The sequence below is a fragment of the Poecilia reticulata genome, chromosome 8, assembly GCF_904066995.2.
Source record: "Poecilia reticulata chromosome 8, P_reticulata-male-v2, whole genome shotgun sequence".
Taxonomy (NCBI): domain Eukaryota; kingdom Metazoa; phylum Chordata; class Actinopteri; order Cyprinodontiformes; family Poeciliidae; genus Poecilia; species Poecilia reticulata.
Window position 1 is genome coordinate 9,396,964 of NC_088837.1, and position 21,680 is coordinate 9,418,643.

General features: G+C 38.6%; 1 protein-coding gene across 2 annotated transcripts in view; it reads right to left on the reverse strand.

Annotated features, from left to right (window-relative positions):
• grin2aa (glutamate receptor, ionotropic, N-methyl D-aspartate 2A, a) overlaps positions 1-21,680 on the reverse strand; it is a 161,931-nt gene that overhangs the window by 48,997 nt on the left and 91,254 nt on the right. For both annotated transcript variants that reach the window (XM_081609833.1, XM_008415757.3), the window contains 2 exons: positions 2,597-2,763; positions 589-1,017 (listed from right to left, as the gene is read on the reverse strand). In XM_081609833.1, the coding sequence (XP_081465959.1) occupies positions 589-1,017; positions 2,597-2,763 (596 nt within the window). The remainder of the gene's footprint in view (positions 1-588; positions 1,018-2,596; positions 2,764-21,680) is intronic.

A 21,680-nucleotide genomic window follows, 5' to 3' on the forward strand; every position in this document is an offset into this window, starting at 1 on the left:
TACAATTTAATAAAGACCAGCAACATTTATAGTGGGACATAAATAGGATAACCTCTCTTTTGTCTCTACTTAATGTGGCTAAAATTACATATATGCTTTGAAAATGAGTGGCTCAATAAGTACGGACTTTTCCTATAATTGGTGGTTCGCTGGTTCGGCAAACCATCTATCTGTCTCAGGGCAAGACACTTCACCTGCTTTGTCTGCTGGTGGAGGTCAGAGGTCAGAGGGCCGGTGGCACCAAATGAATGGCAGTCTGCCCCAGGGCATCTGTGGCCACAATGTACCTTATTACCATCAGTGTGTGAATGTGTCAATTAATGAGTGAATGACTGAAGGAGTGCAAAGCGCTGTGGAGTTCTCAGACTTTACAAAGCGTTACATAAGTGAAGGCCATTTACCATTTACCAATGTTACGTTTGAAGAGACTAAAGCTGCAAAAGAAGGAAACGAAAGTGCCAAGATCTACTAATATCAATCCACACTCTCATGTTTCAGATATCTTTTGTTGTTGCTGCACATAAACTAAATTAAATTGAGTCTACGCAATATTGTGAATGCCAAGTAAGATCCATTAAAAATACTTACTTGTGTAGTGCGCTGGGCGGGAGCTTTGACGTCTTTTCCATCGGGCCGTAACAGGATGTCCTGGCCTCTGGGATGTCACCGTACTCCACCAACATGGCTGCTGCGGCAGACGTTATGATCCCCAATCCGTCGCGAACGCGCGCCTCCAACGGGTAGTCCCAGTCGTCGTACGACACTGAAATCATCCCCGACGGAAATGCTTCCGGCGTTATCTCGGGGTTTCCCGTCGTGAGCGACGGCACGATCCAGATGTAACCGAATCCAGTCAGGCCCAGAGAGCGAGCCTCCTCCAAGATGTACACCGCTTCATCTTTGGAGCAGTAAAGCAGGACCACCGGAGACTGGACCTTCTTGAGCATGATCTGAGAGCGGCTGTCTTCCTCCACGGCATCCAGAGTGATGATATTCTGCAGGTCCCAGCCCACAAAACTAAGGCGATAAAGGGGACAAGAGCAAAATGTTAATATTTAACTAATAGATGATTAACTGTGCTCTAGTGTTGGCTGGGGCAGCCATAATTACCCATTATAGTTGATATCACTGGTCATTGTGGCAAGAATCTTAAGAGGTGCGAGGTGCTTATTGTCAGGGGAAATATATTAAGGCTAAGTGGAATGTCAATATTAAAGTCTCTCCTTTAAAATGATTCTGAGGAAGTTTTAGCCCATAGAGTAAAAGCAGCAGCTGAACAAAGTATTTATGTAACTGAAAGGTTTGAAATAGTTTACACTGTGTCAATTGCAGACCAGCAGCCTGCTGATTAAACCCCAACATTAAAAAACAATTATTGGCAACAACTTAGACATCATTTCTCTCAGTTTTTTTTTAAATGAGGAGTCACCAATATTATTTAAAAAATGTTTTCAAAGCATTAGAACAAAAAATAAAAATAACATGCTATACATTTTTTCATTTAAATGAGACAATAATTGTTCCAACTGCTAGATATATTTATAATGATGTCACTTTTTGCATACTTTTATTGTAATTTGGATGTTTATGCATAGGAATAAGTAGATGGTTAACAGTTTGCTGTTCTACTCTGTACAATAAATTTTTACTCACTTATTAGAGAGTCTAATACCTGTGATTAATGCGAGAGGTTTCTAAACAGGTCAATTTGTTTTTGCTCTTTTCTTTTTTGCATCAGATTGGAGTGGTGGTTCTCTTTCAGCCAGCTAATGGGCAGTGTGCAGAAACAGATGGGCAAATGAGGTAGCTCTAAACTGTGGACGCTACTCTAGAATCTCATTAAAAGTACTTTAAGCTGAAGAAAAATGCAACAAACTATTTCAGTGGGGTTGCAAACACCACTTAATTTTGTCATTGCAATTTTCACAAAATATACATGTATAAATATATATAAATATAAATGTACATTCCCATTTTATGATTGTCTAATATCATGCAGCTCTACAAATGACCAGAAACAGTTAAAGTCCCCAAAATTATTATTTTTAATCTGATTTGATTCCAATACAAATTTTTTTTTAAGAGGAAGCACCAAGCAGTCTCATTTGCTGCCAGATTGGAAAATTATAACATCAAATATCCATCCATCCATTTTCTAACACCTTTGTCCCTCAGTGGGGCCGGGAGGTGCTGGTGCCCATGTCCAGCTAACGTTCCGGGCGAGAGGCGGGGTCACCTGGACAGGTCACCAGTCTGTCACACACACACTCACACCTAGGGGCAACTTAGACAGACCAATTAACCTGACAGTCATGTTTTTGGACTGTGGGAGGAAACCGGAGTACCCGGAGAAAACCCACGCACGCACAGGGAGAACATGCAAACTCCATGCAGAAAGACCGGGGCCGGGAATCAAACCCAGAACCTTCTTGCTGCAAGGCAACAGCTCTACCAACTGTGCCACTGTGCAGCCCATCAAATATCCCAGCACTCAATTATGTTGCACATATTGATCGTGTTGGAACGGTTTAGATATGTTTAAAAAAAAAAGTTTAGCATTTTGGTGAACAAGTAAATATAAAGTTAATGAGCTTACCTGTTGTCCACTGTAGTTTTTAGGATGTTGATGAACTCCTGGTATCCGGGAAACTTCGACGTGACAATTGAGAACACATGCCAGTCATACTCTTCCATGATGTTCAGCATCAACAGAGCCTCCTGCTGGATGGAAGCACCGAACTGGAAAAATGTCGACTTCACATCCTGTCAGTATGAGTGAGGAAGAGAAAGGTGGGACAAAAAAGAGGGGCGGGGGTGGTTGATTAGTTTGAGTAATCAGTTGTATTTTGGTTTCATCTCCCAAATTAATCCACTAGGTTCATACTGCAGCACAGAAACATCAATCAAACGCAGAGCATTTAAAAGTTGGCACAAAGTGGGTACACACACTTTCCAGCTCCCTCAGCCATACACATAAAAAAACACAAGCAGAGATTGAAAGTAATAAGCTTCCTGTGAAGGAAATATATGGACGAGGGGCTCCGAACAATTCAATTAAGACAAAATTGGATTGGTGCGGTACAGACGGGCTGCAGAACTCCAGGCCTTGTTCTGGGGAATGAGAGTTGTACTCACTAATATCCACTCCATTAAATCTGACTGAGAATCATTTGCCACTTAATTCAGCCAAACTCAGACATGAATGTGGACAGTGCAGAGAAGCACCATTACATGTGGGAAAATTGTTTCCGTTCATTTATGTAGCATTTAAAATTGGGTTGTTACAATGTAAACGTAATTAAATTGAGTGGAATTAAGCAAAACATGCCAAGGAGGAAAGAAGGACTGACATCATGACAAAGAGACGTGTCAGTTTAATGAACGTTTTCCACTTCGACACTTTTACCAGTGTCAAAGTGGAAATGTGCAGCCATAGCATAGCTCACAACATGGTTTTACACTAACTCTTATATACTGCTGTTCAAACTGCAATACAGTTGAGTTGTGTGTTGAAATACCAAGTCCTTAATGGTGTAAAAGTAAAGTCTGATCAGGTCTCCTTCGAGCAAACGTAACACAAACTGTGCTATGAACAAGTGAAATACTGCTGTAATTGTGCTTGTTTCTGAATTATGTTTTGTAATTACACGCCTTTATTAGCTCGACATGTGTGAATTATGGCTATTTGCATATTTAAAATCACAGTGAGTTCAAATATTCCACTGTGGACAAAAAAAAAAAAATACTCCACAGTTCATGTTTTAAATATGTTCACAATTCTTTATGACTTATTTTTGTCTGTATATCATCTGTATTATCCACACATATTTGTTCAACTAACTCAAACACATTAATAGAAGTTTACGAAACTCCTATAAATGATTTTTTTACTCATCCATGCAGTGAAATGAAAGGATTTGTAGGAGCACTGATCTATTTGCCTTGCACATGAAACTCTCCAGTGTGTTTATGGGAATATTTCTCCATTCTTCCAGATCAGGCAGTGATTCCCTTTCTCACAGAACTGCATTTTTATTGCAAATGTAATAACTCAAATGTGCATCTTGGGCTCTGAAGAAGCGCTTACACACACAAAGGTTCTTCATCCTTCCTGACTTTGCTTTGTGTAACGGTGTGGAGTCAGGCTGGAAGAGGCCCTTTCCAACGTTCCCATGTTTGCCAGCAGCTTGATATTGTCTGTAGTTTGAAATGTTAAAAATCTGTTTGTATGATGCAGCTTAAAAGCTCATTTTACTGGGCTATAAGAGGCCTAGTCAAACCGTTCAAAAGCAACATAATTCTACACATGGCTCATTTTACTCTTGACTCAACACGGTCGGGAAAGTGCTACTCTGTTGGCAACCAAAACTAGTCCACCAGACTGACAGAAGTAGAAGCTGTCTTTATGCTCTAAATTCCAGTAGCATCATATCTTACTGCATTCGGTGATGCTAGATGTTCTGTAGGGTTTAGATGCTGCTGCTAAGCCATGGAAGCCCATCAGAAGAAGCAGCATATGTGCTGATAATCTGAAGACCACGCAGCAATTGAAGGTGCTGATGCCAGGGTTGCAGCTCCTCCTACTGGTGGCTTTTGGCCATAGCAATTTCACTCAGCATTAACTTAAGTTTATTTATTTCAAACATGACAAATACTAAAAACAAAAAGTAAGTTTAAAAAAATAAAGTAGGAGTTTTTTTTATTTTTATTATTTCCTCTTGACTACATACAAGCTATCATGAATTAGCCCACTTCAGCAAGTTGCTACAGGAAGTTAGTTATTGTAGAATATTAGTGGCTTTCAGGACTTTGTGATGGAGGAGGAACCTGTCTGAGGTTCACCCGGCATTTTACTCATTGATTGTTGGAGACAGAACCCAGATTATTAAAATGACAAATGGTCTTTACTTGTGCTGCGCTTTATCAAATCCAGAGCAGTAGGCAAGGTGGGTGAAGTATCTTGCCCAATAGGACACAACAACTACAAGTCAAAATATGGCAAAATATTTTAAAAAAAGCATGTTCAGCTGGTCAGAATGTGGGATCGAGTTATATGTGTGACGCAAGATAGAAAGAGAATGAGCATGACCACCGCCCCATCTGGGAAAAATGTGTTCAAATGGGTGTGTTGAACTGCCTTGACAACACAAGTAGTAATCCATCCTACTCTTGAAAGTTGTCAATAAAACTTTACTAGGTTCTCCAAGTTTCAAAAGTATGACTTTTGCACTGCTTATGCTACACATCTGCAGGATTTAAAGCATTTTCAATAATACACATACATTTTTACAACAAGTTTAAGACTTGGAAACGCAACGAAAACCAGACAATTACTGCGCATCAAGGTTCAAGTAAGGTTCACTTTATTAAAACCAAATGCTTAACCTCTACTTTCAGTAGAAAGTCATTCATTTTCGAAGCAGTCTTGGAACATATAAAAAAAGAAGGAAATGTACGTCACAGCTGGTTCATTTGACAGCAACACTAAAGAGATAGCATTTGCATTTTACAGCAGCATTAATTTACATTAATTTCATACATGTGGTTTCACAGGGACAAATGATGGAAAAAGTGACATCTGGAAGGAGCGTTTGCTGAATGGTTATCCAAGTATCTAATTCCTACTGATATTTTAAAACAGAGTGTGCATGTGTGTACAAGAGGTGAAGTATATTCTTATACATGTACATATCTTTGTTTGCTACATTGCTGCATTTAGTCATTCTTTGCTTCATTTATGAGCTAGCATTTTCTTCCCCCTCGCCGTCTTGATAGCTTCTCGGTGAGATGGGATTCCATCGTTGCCTGCATTTGTCACCGGGAGAAAATAAGCAAAACAGATTCCCATTTCATTCCCTCTACTGTAGATAAAGATCCGCGAGTGTTCTTTAATGATATTGTATCTGTATGTGAGATTTCCTCAGTCTCAGCTCAGGCTCAAACGCTCTTTGGAGAATTTGTCGCTCTGTCGCTTTTGCGCATTTGTTAGTTTGCGTGTGTGCGCGTGTGTGTGCATGTGTGTACGTGTGTGTGGTTGAAGCTGAAATAAGCGATGGCTGAGCATGGTGGGAAAGGAGGGAGGTCGTGGTGTAAGACTTGTCAGTTCCTGTGTTCATCATTGCGGCAGAAGAAACTCCCACACCGAGCTGCAATGTACAGAGAGCTGTCCACATGGCCGGTCACGGAATATACAGAAGGAGGTCAAAGTTTTCTGCCTTAGTATCTACGGAACTACGTGTTTGATTGTCTCCTTGAAGTTTATGCTTTTTTGGCACACATAGAACAGTTTGATTCTACTGTTTATGCAGTGTTGGTTTAATAATTGTCCTAATAAAGATCGTGAATAAAAAGAAGATTTTTAAAGCACACACATACATACAGCATAAAAAGGTGACGCAGAGGTACACTGTAATGCGTGGGCAGTGTAAACACTCCCATATACTGTAACAGGTGCGTAATTACTGCAGTAATTGGCAGAGCGGAGATGCAAGCAATGTCAATTGGAGGTTAGAAATCTATATGTGGTAAGGATGACTTCCTGAAGTTAAAACAGAAGAGAAAGGTGTGAATGTGTTGTGGTTGGTCTAAGTGTTTTAGAAGCTGCTGATTTGCTGAAATCTTTTGTGCACAGCCATCTTTCAGGTTTACAAATGCTAAAAGGCAAAACACCCAGTTAGAGTCAGTGGTGTGGATGAAAAGATCTAATTCATGTCAAGGGTCAGAAAATAATGAGCAGACGAGTTCAAGATAATGGAAGGGAACAGTCGATGAAACACATGCAGAATAATTTCTCTAAAAGCTCAACGAATCAAAAGGTTGTAGGCTGCCGGCTACAGCAACAGACGAACACACAAGGGACCACTCCAATCGGCTAAGTCAAGGAAATTAAGAGTACAGTTCACCATGGCTTACCAAAATTTGACAATAATGGCTCGGAAAAAACATTGCCTGGTCTCATGAGTCTCAATTTTAATTGCAACATTTAAACGGTAGGGTTAGAACAAACGGAAAGCATGGATCCGAGCCGGCTTGGATCATTCAGACTGGTGGTGGCGGTGGTGCCGTCGTGTGGCGGAATTTTCCGCAGCCCATTTAGGCCCAGTTAGTATCACTTGAGCGTACTTCCCAGCAAGATGCAACAATGCATACATTATGTCAAACTGATTTAATTTAAGCATTGTAGCATTTGATCGAATGATGTCCGACGGGATGTGGACTCTAGCTGGAGATTTGGTGATCAGGAGATTTACTTCACGGATGTGCAGGTGCAAAATCTGAAACAACTGCATGATGCTATCACATAAATATACACTAAAGTCTTTGAGGAATGCTTGCAATTGCATATGTTACAAAAAAAAATACTTCTGAAGGATAAGGAGACAGGGGAATGTAATCTGGTAATAGCGAGGTGCGCTTAGAGTGTCAGGTGTGTTTAAAATAAAGAGAATGATTAAGGAGAACAAGCACTTGCAAGTGAAATATTCACAGACATGCAAACATGGCACACAGGCAGAAGATAGTTTAGCAAAGGAAGTGGGGGGAAAAAAGTACCGAAGGGGTGAGTGGAGCGTTTTATTGTTCCTAATTGGGATAGCTCACAATCCGTGACATCGGAAAACAGTCAATCATTGCCTCTCATTTTACCCTCGTCAAGTGTGACATGTCTGCTTTCCACTCACGCTTTTAGCAACCGGGATCCACACACAAAAACCAAAAACTCACACACGGACACCCTGTCACTTACGTCTAACACATTCCCCATTCTGTTTTCCCACTTTTAAACTTCACACACTGTTGCAGAATCTCAGGCACACGCAAAGCGACTCCCGTACAAACACACACCTACCCCACGAGGCAGGACACGGAGTCTACACCGAGATTGAGACGAGTTAAAAATAGCAGTCCTCATATCCTCTGCTGCTGATAGCATCATGCACTGTCTGGTCTGTTCACACGCACATACACTCAAAACACACACCCGGTCTAATCACAGAAGCAAACACACAGATGAGGCTGTGAGGAATTGAGCATTGAGTTTGGGTGGGGGGGGGAATAAAGCTAATATGACGAACGTCTAAATATTTGTTCCATCAATATCCTTCTATCACTTCTACATGCCGCTGATACTCTTTTATTTGCTGGCTTTAGCAGCTCTGTTGTGGTAAAAGAAGGAGAAAGTCGGGGAGGGAGGGTGAGGAAGAAATAAAGAAAACATAACAATCTTCAGTGGCCAATTGCTAAATATAAACAGACAGGTCTAAAAATAGCCAGAGCAAAACAAAAGAGTAGGACATATCTGTGGAAACCAACTGAAATGCCAAGTCAACAGCAATCCTTATTCTACAGCCAACGCAATGTTACGTAATGTTGGAATCACAATACGCATTTCAAATCTGGTTTTGATTTAAAGCAGGTTGTTTCTTTGTTTTGACAGACATATCAAAATATTTGATATATCACAGCACAACATTGCTGTTCATGCAAACATGGTGCAATTTTAAAAAAAAACAACAAAAACAAACTGAAGATTGTGTTGCCGTATTTATTTACTTACATAGAACACATTATGCATGTTGACACTGCTTCTCATGAGACATCATGAATTAACAATTACATTGTCGCTCCAGCTAAATCATTTCATGCTTTTTGTGTGCACTTGATAAGGGAATTGAACAGATACTCAGATACATCAGGTTGACATCATCAAAATAGTGTCTGCTTTCCAACATCAGCTATTGCCACATGAGGTGACCTTATCTGTTCTATTAAATGCAGCTTATACACCCCTAATGCACAATCGATGCCATCTTAAGGCCCTTTACGAAACAAGTACATCCAAGTAACTTACAAAAATACAACTGAATTAAATCCAAGCATTTTCGGAAAGAGATCCAAAGTCAATATTACATAGTCCCAGTTATATGGCAATGTAGTCAAGTTTTCCCACATAGTCGTACTGTTTCATGCCAAAGCCGACTGAAAAGCTGAGGTTTACTCTGACAGGAGCAAATGGTTCAAGTTAAAATAACACGAGGGTTTGCAAACTTCACATAATACTCATGATGGTATTTTTCTTACATGCCTAACAGATCTCTATAACAACTGCCAGATGGTTGTTATAGAGACTTGGTGAAAGGTTGCCCCCCAGTTTGCAGGTTTTAAGCAGTGAATTTTACTTTTGTTTGAACTTCCCACACCCTCCTCCTCACTCCATGTGGTGGCAAGATAAATATGGATCCCCGTCCAGTCTAGTAGCAAAGACAATGTGATGTCATAATGGTTCCCAAAGAAAACAGAAAGTCACACTTTGCTATTTTGGGGGCTGCACAGTGGTGCAGTTGGTAGAGCTGTTGCCTTGCAGCAAGAAGGTTCTGGGTTTGATTCCCGGCCCTGGTCTTTTGACTAAAATGGATGGACATTGCTATTTTTGTAGATCTTACCATCACTGCTTTTCGCTGCTTTCTAAATAAAATAAAATAAAAATTGCATAAATATTCAACCCCTTCAAGTCAGCGTTTAGTAGATCCTCTTTCTAGCTAAAGCTATTTCTTTGTAGATTTACCTGGATGCTTCAAGTTATTGCCTTGCTGGAAAATACATTTTTCTGTAAAGGTGTGTATGGAAACCCTTGAGACACACTCACTGCACTCACTGTGAGACTGCTAGCACCACTGACCTCCGTTCAGTTAAGTCAGTCACTTTAAAGGGGGTGGATATTTATGCAATCACTTATTTTATGTAACGTTTTTCTTTTATTTAACTATTATTTTGTAGGAATCGGTTTTCATTTTGACATTAAATGGTTTTGTGGTATTTTCTGAATGAAAATTAACATTTTGTTAATGATTATTTATAGCAGCAATCAAAAGGATAAAACATCCAAAGGGGTGATTACTTTTTTATAGACACTGAGTGTTGATAACGTGTGTTTTTGGAATTGGAAAGCCATTGCCGTAAAATTAAACTATGCTGACAGTATTGTGAGGAAACCAGAGCAGTTTTATTAAAAGGGCTGGATAAACCAGCACAAAAAATTAAGCATATCGGTATTTTTTATGTGGTGGAAAATGAGAAAAAAGAAAAAGAAAATACATTAACCTCACTGGCAAAATCACGTCTTTCACTTACTCTGAATTTCTTCAGCGAACGCTTTATGAGCCTTCTAAATCGCGCTCAGCTTTTTTTCCCCTAAATTACAGAGTATGAGAGCAATAAGCAGATCTCGCAACTTCACTGTGATACAGAATAAGCAGTTTAAAAGCGTGTTTTCATGTAAAGCACAGCATATATCTTTTGTTTGTGTTGGGTAATAATTACAGAGAGCAAAAGCCCTGAGCTACAGAGAGGCAAACACACACACAGTGACACTCAAAGAGATAATTAAGCACGGCTCTATTTGACGTCACAGATGGAATATTTTTGGCGTAGAAGCAGTCCATTATAGCAGATAGCAGACATGGGGAGAGGAAGAGACTTATTCAAAGTTTATCATGCCGGGGCAACGAATGTGTGCATGTGTATAGAGTGTGTGTTTGTTACTGCTGTCGTTTCATTGTCAGGGCTTTTTAACAAGCAGTCAAGTCCCCACGGGAAACGCTGACAACAACAAAAAAGTCATCTCTCGCTCTTTCTCTTCCTTTTTCTGTCTTTGTCTCTCTGCATTTGCCTTCTTTTCTCAGTTACACTATTCTCTAATAAATCCAATGGTTTACACTCTGTATGTACCTGTAGTTTGACTGACTCCCTTTCCAGGGTCTATTTCTTCCCAACTTGCCTCAACCAACCCACTGCCTATATTTCTAATGGAGGATGGGATCAGTTGAACCCAACAAGTTTTTTACTAGTCCGCCAGGCTCACACTACTACTGCAAGTTTTTGTATGTGGTTTCTCCCCCAGATTCTCCGCTGTCCGACCGTGATATTTGCCTCGCTCCTCCTGAGCGTCGCACTAAGAACACAGGAGCGTTCTTGCAATTTGTTTTGCAAGAGTCAACAAATTTGCTCTCTTGTCTCAGTTATACATATGTTTTGCTTTATGACATCCAAAGCAGGAAAACGTATGTGAATGAAGGGAGTTTTGTTGAAATTTGGTCATGAGGATATGCATTTTATCCCATAAAAAAAGAGGAAGAGAGTTGCATCTGTTATGAATAATACATGCGACACATGTAAAATGTTAAAATGCTTTCCTTTTCTGATGGATAAACATAAATGTCATGTCTTCAGAATAGTTTAGGTAGTGAACTACGAACATGAGCTGAATTAAGAAACAACTTTTGTTGGGAGGAGTAGCTTGCACCATGCTGGAGTCTACAATACCATGTAGTCTGTTACAACACCTTTTTGACATCGCATTGTATTTTACTTCACACATTTTCTCATAAAGCTGAGAATTACACAATTTTGCTCAAGAATCGTTGCGTAAGTTGCTAACATGATTAAAATTGCAGCGCACATGCAACCAAAACCGCAAACCAAATAAAACAAATGCACACAAATGACATCAAACACACCGATGCACATTTGCTTAAATGTGCATTAATGTGTAAAAATTGTGGTCTCACGGCGTTGACTGTGAGCGCATCCACACGACGTTTCCAGCTTCAGAGGGTAAGGGCTTACTTAAGGGAAGTTCTGTGTTTGTGTGTGAGAGTTTGAGCGTGTTCTGTGTGTCTGAGCCAGAGGGCTGTGGATCATGCTGAGCTCATTCCAAAGACACAAACAACACAACATAAACCGCAGCACAAAAAGAACCGAGGACCACTCACTAAACTGGACGCGAGAAAACAAAATGTCTTCAAACGCACACTTACATTAGCATAGCACAGGGATGTCCATTTATCCTAAATAGCTATGTAAGGATAAGGATGTAGATGTATGAAATTGCATTTTTAGTTATCAGTAAAATTTTATATGATTTTGGGGAAGAACTATGGATGCCTTACCAAGCTCATACCAAATACAATTAGTAATTCAGAAATGAGCCGATGCACAATGCGGCAATTTTTAGGGCTGGGAAAAGTTTTTTAACCTCAAGAGAGAAAAAGTTGATTTTTTCACTGCGTGTCTGATTCAAAAGTGATATTACTCGTCTTCGCTTTTTTCTACAAACAGAATAAATGTTTTGGCTGTCAAATTAAGACAGGATCTAGCATCAAAGTAAACACCCCACATTGATGTAGTTGTAAAGTGTGTGTGTGTGTGTGTGTGTGTGTGTGATGATCTCCAACCATTTGGATTAGTTGTTTTTTTGGGTCATGGTGAACGCATGTGTGCGCGTGTGTGTTATTGTTGGGTAGGTGAGCATTTACCAAAATGTTACACTGTGTTTTAATTCATCTCCGTTCAATTTGGTTCCAGTTCCAGTTTAATTTTTGGTGCAAACAAGATGTTGCAAATGCGATACCAACTTTGGAAATTTGAGTGGCTAACGGCTAATGGCCTCCTTACATTATTGATAATTTGTTTCTTTTAAAAGTAAGGTAAGCTTATTTAATACTTTTGCAGCTAAATCTTGCTAGCTAGCCAGGACTATCATTTTAAAGGGCAGCAAAAGACACACATAAAATTACTCTTGTTCTTTTAAGACCGAGCTTTTGATTGGTAGCTGAAGTTTAAATGCTTGGCAACCATGGTACAGCTGTAGAACCTGTTCTGTTTAGAAACGTAAATGATTCTGACAAAACTACTGTACTACTGAAGCCTGGTACGCTGTCCTGTCTCAGGGCATCTCAGCACTCTGCATCTGATGTGGGTTAAAGGTGCCAAATGATGCTCATAAATTAAAGGCACAAGCCAGATTTTCCTTTAAAAGTTGCCTTGGTGAGAAAAACTGTGATCTTGTTAGATCCCTAATTTTCAGCTAAAAATACTCAGATACCCTGTTACATTTTCGCTGGGACTACATGAAATTTCTTATTTTGGTAAAATAAAAGACAGAGGTTTTTCTTACTCACTCAATAATAAAAAGTTAGATGGTGAGACATAAAACAGTACCAAGGACATGTCACCCCCCGTCATAAAAAGCCGTTCTTCTGCCCTGACGCACACCAATTTGGGGGTAAATCAATACAACATAATGTGCTGATAGTTTCCCCCTCGGAGATGAATCAGGCAGCTGTGATGGTAATCGCTAACCGTGCCGGCAATATGAGTGATTCATCACCGCTGCCACTGAGAGACACTGACACCGGGAGACCTACTTTGAAGAGGACAAAAAAGAGCTGGGAGGGCAGAAGGAATGGGTGGAATGAGTGGCAGGAAGATAAATGAGCAGAGGGCAGAGACGAGGTGAGGATAGATGAGAAAAATAGGTGACGCAGTGTGAGAAGAGATATGCTGAATATTGTGGAAATGACTATTATTATTGGTGGAGGTTTGTTCTTTTTTTTTCTTGGTCAGATCAAAAGACCTCTATCGGTCTTATAGTTTTCTTTTATTTACCCAGCAGGGGACAACTGCTGCTTAGTCTGTGAGAAAAGAAGGCAAGAAATAGCTATTTTGTCCAACAGTGATAATAGTCAGTAATGTTGCCACTGATGAACAAGTGGCATATCAATTTCCGTCTCTCGTGCACAAAGAAATACAGTGATGAAAAAACCAAAACGATTCCACAACAACAATGACATCATCCTTCAGATTGCTTAAAAGTATATTTCGAGTATAAAGGCATGGATAAAGACCCAACTATGCTTTTTCTGTTCTTGTAATTCTATGTTGCGCGCTGTAGATTTTCTACGTTACTGGGGTGTAAGAACATTCTTTGTGTAAAAGGTAGAACATTTCAACATTATTTTTTGTGGAAAATAAGAAATAAGAATGACTTTTCTGTTTCAAATATATTAGAATGTTTTACAAACAGTGTTTGAAAGGCACACTAATTTGGTATGGGTTTGATCAGTGCCAATATTTGGGTTTTAATACCCATCCTATTGAACTGAGTCATTTGATTCAGGTTTGTAGGAGCACAGATACCTCTGAAAGTTGGCAACTCTCTTATTCTTTGCGAGATCTTGCGGAGACACTGTTTCCCACCTCCCTGACACTCTGTAGTGTGATTCTGCTGCACATCCTATATGTCAGCACACATTCCCATAAAGATTTTATCACATAGTGAAACTGGCTCCACTCTCTTAGACTGAACCACGATGCAGCAATACAACAGAAGACCACAATAAGCTACCACAGCATTTGGTGATGAAATTTCTCATGATTGAGTTCGGGTCCTTCATGATGGATATGATGCAACACTCTTCACCCAGGACTTCAATGCGCTGTCAAAAAATAAAACACGAAAGAACTCACCGTAAACTTTCTGTTAAGCTCAAACTGCTCAGAAACATAATTATCCATATGAAGAAGTCATAATTAACCCAGATACAGTTATTCACATTCTGACTGACTTTATATGTTGATGACTGGTCTCCATGGTCCAGTGTGGAAAAGCTAATCATTCCCTCAAGCCACCTACTCTGTCCAGCAGGGGGGAATATATATATATATATATATATATATATATATATATATATATATATATATATATATATATATATATATATATATTTTGCTGTTGTAGAAATTGGCTTAATAATTTCAATTCCCTCACATCTTGTAAACACTTGAAAAACAAAGATGCAGGATAGAAGAGAAAGACTGAATAGACTTCCTCTTGTCCCAATTCATTGTTCCAAGGATCCTTTCACATTCAATGAGTTGAGTTGAAGTCCAACGTCCCAAACCCTATTGTCATCTATAAGTGTCCCAATTCCCATTTGATTGGCTGCCAGCGGGGCCTGCAGCATAACTGGCTGGATTTTATTGGCCCAGCAGACGGCTCGGACCCCTGGGAGGAGACCATCAGATGATATCTGTTAACAACTCACACAGTTTTTTTTTTCACACACACCCAAACGCGTATATGCACACATCTACCCACAAAGAGCCACAGGGAAATTCCCTGATGCCTAATGTACCTATTGCTATCACAGATGGGTCGCTTTGTTTCACACAAGAGCAGTAAAGAGAGGCAAATGAATGAAAAAAAGAGGTGAGACTGGCAGCTATTGTAGAAAACTGAACCGTGAGAAAGGCATTTCACTGGAAAGACTGAGGTGAAGAAAGGAGGAGGGAAAAGGTGAGAAACGTGGTTGGGTTAAATAATTAATGAACACCAGGAATAAACTTACATCAAGTTTGTGAGGTGTCAGAGGCACTTAAGGGGTTTTACACAGAACCGTTTTCAAACTAATCTTTTCCCACTCTCTCTGCAGATCAGCGTTGACGATGTAACGATTTGAGCATTTTGTTCTACGATTATTATGAGCAATACCATTGCAGTAACCAAAATAATCATAGTTTTGTTTGTATTCCAGTAAAAAAAAACAAAAAAAACATTATTTTACATAGAGTGTTGTGAAAAAGTTATTTTCTATTTTTTGCGTGCATTTGTCACCTTCTTATATTCAATGCGTTTAATTTTCAGCGTATGCAGTCATATTCAATAAATGAAATGAACTTTGCAAAAATATTCTATTTCAGTAACTCGTCAACTAAATGCATCACACACATGCATTTATTGGATATAACTTTAAAATTGAAAATAAAACAAAAACAAAAACAGGCAAAGTTTGTTTATGGTGTCCAAATTAATAATAGTCACTTCTCTGCTCTCTTGGAGTGCAAAAGGCAACTATATTCTCTAACAATGTAACAACTGTGGCGTTGGTCACATTATTATGACCAACAATTGGCAGAAATAATCGGCAGAGATGAAACAAAGGATGAAACAAAGGATTGATGAATGTCCCTCGGTGCGATGCTAACTGAGCCTTTTGTTTAACCTTTGTTTTAGGAGAGAAAAAAAAACAAAAACATTTTGTTCATCTAATTTAAGTCATCTTAATATTAAAATCAAATGTAACATGTCTTGGCAATTCTAAGCACGTTTGTCTGAGCTGCTCCATGACCGAGACTCATGCTGGCAATAAATAACTGCAGGAAAAAGGTTTGGATTAAACTCAGACTCTGATGAAAAATTGTGTACATCATGTTAAACATATATGAATAGTCATGTGATATTTATACTTTAAAATATTTATAGAAGCTTGCAGAAGAAACAACAACAACAAAAAAGACTTAAAAAGGTAATTAAACCATCATTTTTGTGACGTCCAGAATGAAAGGGCAAACTATCATGTGGCGTTGTCAACAAGTATGATGTAAAACAAGAATGAGTCATCGCTGAAGCCGGTTAGAAAATAAACGTCTTCCAGAATCAGGGTCAGCCTCGTACAGCCTTCGCGGGGTCTCTTGTATGAGCTCCAAGGTCAGTTACACTGTCTGACTTGATTTGTGAGCAGAGAGGAGCATCTGTGGATCACTGCTCACACAAGAGAGGGGCGAAGACTTAACTAGGTCAGAAACATATTTGTACACGGAGGTCTGAGAACTACGTCAAGACGCGCTGGCGCGCCTTGTAAATCCGGTTACATGGATTTGGGAACTTTCTCCTCAGGTTTTATTCTGGAGAGTATGGCGAAGTGGCTGAAACGGCACTTTGGCCGCTGAAGATTTCCCCGAACGTTACAGCTGAAAATCAAATTTCTCTCACGGGGAATTAGGCAGGAGAGGGAAAAGAGAAGACGATAGGAAAAGAGGCAAAGTTGCTAACCCACTTTGTTGCCACCAGAGTTTCAAATCCGCTTTGAAGACCGGGGGAGTTGAGGCCGAGAGCTCGCAAACGAACATAGACGAGCAGACGTGGCTTTTCTTTTAGAGACATTCATAATGACACGCATAGAGATGGCCGTGCCTTCAGGATCCTCACCACAAATTATATAAATGAATAAGTTTTGCCTTTTATTTCTCACTGCTTCAGGTTTTACCTATCTTTGCCTTTTATAAATATTCATAGTTTCACTTTTTTTTTTCACGCCACAACCACAAATCTGTTATAATTGAAAGAGTGACAAGAGTTAAATAGTTATTTTAACAAAGACAAACTGTGTGACAGAACATATGCTAACGTACAATTTTTATTCCACAAGTAAAATAAAACTGTGTTGGCAGCATTATTCACCTGGATACGCTTTTCAGATTATAGATTGAAGAAAACATCAGTCAGTGGCATCCAAACATTTTACAATTTGGAACATAATTCCCCAGTTCAATTCAAACTTGAATTGTTTTGCAAGTTACGGGCCTATTCAGACTCGCAATCGAACGTTGCAAGTCTGCAAAGTGTTGATTCAGATTTGTATTTGCAAACGCTGATCACCTTTAGTGCTCTTTGAACTTTTCAATTATGCACTTCTCTATCACATACAATCCCAGTAAAATACATTGACGCTTATGATTGTGGCATAATAAAATGTAAAAACGTTCAAGAGGTATATATAAAAAAAAAACAAAAAAAACATAGGCTCTGCACGTCAACTTATAAGGCTAGCAGTGAATTACACCAACACACACCATTGCGCACTTCTCTCAGTGCTCGATACGGTTTGTTAGTTTTCTCATTTGACTTGGTCTATTTTAGTCCTGCAAAAACCCCTCTCTCTCATTCATCCTCTCTCTGATCCTCCCTCCATTGTTTGTCTTTTTTTTATCCTTCCTTTCTTATCATCTGTACTCTCTTTCCTTCCCTTCATACCTTCGCACGCTGCCCCGAGCATTTTATTGACGCCGGCGATAAGATCTGTGAGCGATTGGCGAGGCCAGATAAAAGACGAGAGTAGTGCATGTCTAGGGTGCTTTTTTCCTCTCGTCGATCCCCTGCAGACTCGAGAGCCTTGTTAATGAACTAGAGTTCATGCACATGCAGATAAACATGCACATTTTCACCCAGAAATTTAGAGGGAAGAATAGAGTTTATGGGATAATCACAGAGCAAGAGAGAGTGGAAGAAAAAAGCACCAGAAAGGGAGAAAGAGAGAGAGTACAGTGGTGGGAAAAAAACAGTTGCCCTAATTTGCAAATCATTATGAGTCACATATTTATAGCTAAATCAGCCTGAGGGGGAAATACTTCTCTCTTCATCTTTCCTTTTATCCCTTCACTTTCATTCCCCCCCCCCCCATTTCATGACTTTATCATCTCACTTGTTTGTAAAATATTCCTCTTCAAACGAGGAAAAGTTGCATCTTGCTGTGCTCTAACACCTATTAATTTCATCCCGTCCTCCGAAAACTCATTTCCTCCCCTGGAACACCTGCTTTCAAACTCGGGTAGAGTGATGAAAATATCTGATAAGAGTTAATTTAAGCTGTTTGCATTTCTACGTTCTTTTATTCTTTTCACGTGAAACACTCAGTTACTACAGTGATGTGTTGCGTTCTTTCTCACACACCCAATTTTACCTTTCATGTCTCTGAAGGCATGTGATTACTAAGTCTACAGTAACCAATTCAAAGAAAAAAGTTGAACTGCATAATTCTGTAAAGTGTCTTGCAAAAATATCCAAAGCCTCTTGAACGTTTTCCACATTATGTTACAACAACAATCTGCTTTGTATTTTCTGGGATTTTCTTGAGATAGAACAACATAAAATGGTGCATGCAGTGGAACCCTGCCTGATTTTTCTGTGAAATGTAACCACAAATTACTCATAAATAATTCTTGCCAATTTGCCAATTTTTTTGTATTGTTCATATTGAAAATATTTAAAAGAAGATGAGGCTCGGGAAGCTCAATAATTCAACACAATGCCACTTGACACGCTTTTGGCTGGCATTTGCATAATTTTCCTTGATGCTGATTGGCAGAAATAAGGAAGAACATTGATGTTACCTTCTGTAGTACTGCTAAGACGTTTTTTTTACTGTTGTTAATAATGCATGTTAAGGTATTTTTGTGGGGTTTTGGTTAATAAAATAGGGAGTTGTGAGCACTTTTAGAAGGGTCTCAAGTAATCACAGATTTAATCTACGGGTATAAAACTGTGGCCCCTACCCACTGTGAATACCAAAGGTTCACTGTAATTTTGAAATGGCAAAAAAAAAAAAAAAAAAAAAAAAAAAAAAAATATATATATATATCTTTTTACCATAAATATAAATGTGAAAAGTTTCAAAGGATTCATCAAGTTTTATAAATGCACAGTTTTGCTTTGTTTTTGTTTGAACCTTCTTTACACTGTTTTTTAAATAAATGAGACGGTTAACTTAAAAAAAAACCTACATAATCAGCAAACCTAATTAACATAAAAACGAGCTGAACAATATGGAGACAAAAATATTAATTCTAACTTTTGTTTATTTTGATCATTAGTCACCAGTTTGACTTAACCTGTCACAATGTACTTAAAAAAAAGCGACTCTTCATGCCATAGAGTATACAGCATATGCAAACACTGAGGGAAAATGTAAAAGAACCGGATCTTATCTAAATCTCTTTAGCTGACTGTAAAGGGGAATAAAAAGTACATTAGAAAACTTTGAACTGTGTGGCTCAAGTCAGACGGGGTTTTCAGGCAGGTGATTTGTGTCCGCTGCAGGAAAACCTTGACACGAGCTATGGAAATAGCCAGGAGGTATTTTCAAAGTTAAACCTAATGTAAGGCCTTTAAAAAGGGGAAATTGTCCAGGTTACAGAAAGAAAAAGGGCAAACCCATGTTACCTACACAACAACTGACAGTCTCAGCTTGCTGAGGTGTACAAGCTTCCACACTTCAAGGTGCACAGGGACTTTATTAATAGTTAATATTGTGGATGTTGCTTCCTGAGATATTAGCTTTGAGGTGCTGTGCTCTTATGTAAACACATAAAAGTCAAACAAAAACTTATCCAACTCTTTTAATCAGATGGGATATTTTTCTATGAATAATGCAGTCAAAATCCCATGCATGTCTGAGTATGTGTTTACATATTTTATGTGGGTACAAACCGTTTTTTTAAGGAATTTTGATAAAAAAAAATTGTTGATCATAGACATATATATATATATATATATATATATATATATATATATATATATATATATATATATATATATATATATATATATATATTTTATTTTTTTAAATTTATCTGACATAATGGAAAAAAATGTTCATTCGCTCATTTGCATGTAAGTACAGAAAAAGTGATGTCAAAAGGTAAGTAGAAACAGAAACAGGAATTTTTCTTAAGGGATTTGTCTTTATGTGGGCGAAGTGATGATGTGTTGGAACAAATACACGTTATTCAGAAATGTGTATATTTTTGCTACTAAATATACCACTCCTTTAGTTTGGATGGTTCTCTTGGACAATTATTGAGATTAGGTAGACTGTATTTTGAATAAATTATATATTTTTTTACAGTTTTTTTTGTACAAATCTACTTTTCAGAAGAATTGAAGTATTGAAATATATGACCTTTTGTGTCACAAGTCTGTATATTTTTGGTGATTTGTATTCAATAGAGATGGAGCCGTGTTATTGGTTAACACACAGTGGATGCTAACTTGTTGATTGCATTGGGAATGACCATAATCACACCATTTGCTTAATTCCTATACCGGTAAATTAGAGGGTTGTAAGAAATCACAATTTGAAAAAAACAACACTTTTTTTTATTTTTCTGATATCAACAATGTAAAAGACGAATTCTGCAAGCAAAGCATGTCCCAGAATGAAGTGGCTTACAACCATTTGACCGGAGCAATTTATAACCACATTCAGCACCGGCTTGTTTAATTAGTTAATGTCATGGTCTGCTGGATATTATTCGATGTCCCTCAGCTCTGCACACACACAGCCACACATCTTAGTGGCTAATAGAATCAAATTTTACACAGCTTTTCTGTACATTCAACTTTTCGGGCGGAGGGGCGGGGCATTGTTTAATCTCACCAGTTGGAACTGCTCAATTGTTCCTTGATATTTTCCTCCCTTTTTATGAAGTTTTCTAATTAAAGACAAACCATTGCTTTTATACTAGATGTTAGGTTTGTTACCACGGGCGACATTAAGAGCATAAAAAGAGGCATTACGGATATCATCCAAGGCACATTAAGATCCTAATGGCCATGAAAACAAAACCGTTGATTAGGTTTATCAAGGGGACATTTATAATAATCTCCCTTAGCGTTTATTAGGTTAAAGATTAAATCATTTAAAATTGAACGTATTTGCCTTCAAGTTTCAACAAGGAGGATTGATATCACAAATAAAATACAGTTTGTCCACAATTTATGGACTAATTTTTTCTATTATTTCTTTGTATGTGTGGACTGAGCGGGCTGCTAAAGGCATCTGGTGTGTCTTTCATGTCAATAGAAAACATTTTTTACTGAGAATTTTTTTTTTAAGGTTTTATTGGCTCTAGTGGCCTTTATTTGATAGTTAATTGACAGGAAACTGGGAAATGAAAGAAGGGAGAAGACATGCGGCAAAAGTCGCCAGGTCGGGAATCGAACCTGCGATGGCCACATCGAGGACTATTAAGGCCTCCATATGTGGGTTATGCGTAACCCCTGCGCCACCACAGCACACCTACTGAGAAAAAACCATTGACATATTCAGTTCCTTTTTTTTTTTTTCCCCAGCAGTATGATAAAATGAGTGCTCCTTAATTGTCCCGGTTTCAAGTTGTGACTTGGTAAATGAATCTATGTGCCCTCCATGCAGCTGATGCAGCATTCACAACTTCTGTTTTGGCAAGTGAGTGTGGAAATGGAGACATTAGAGGGACAGTAGGTT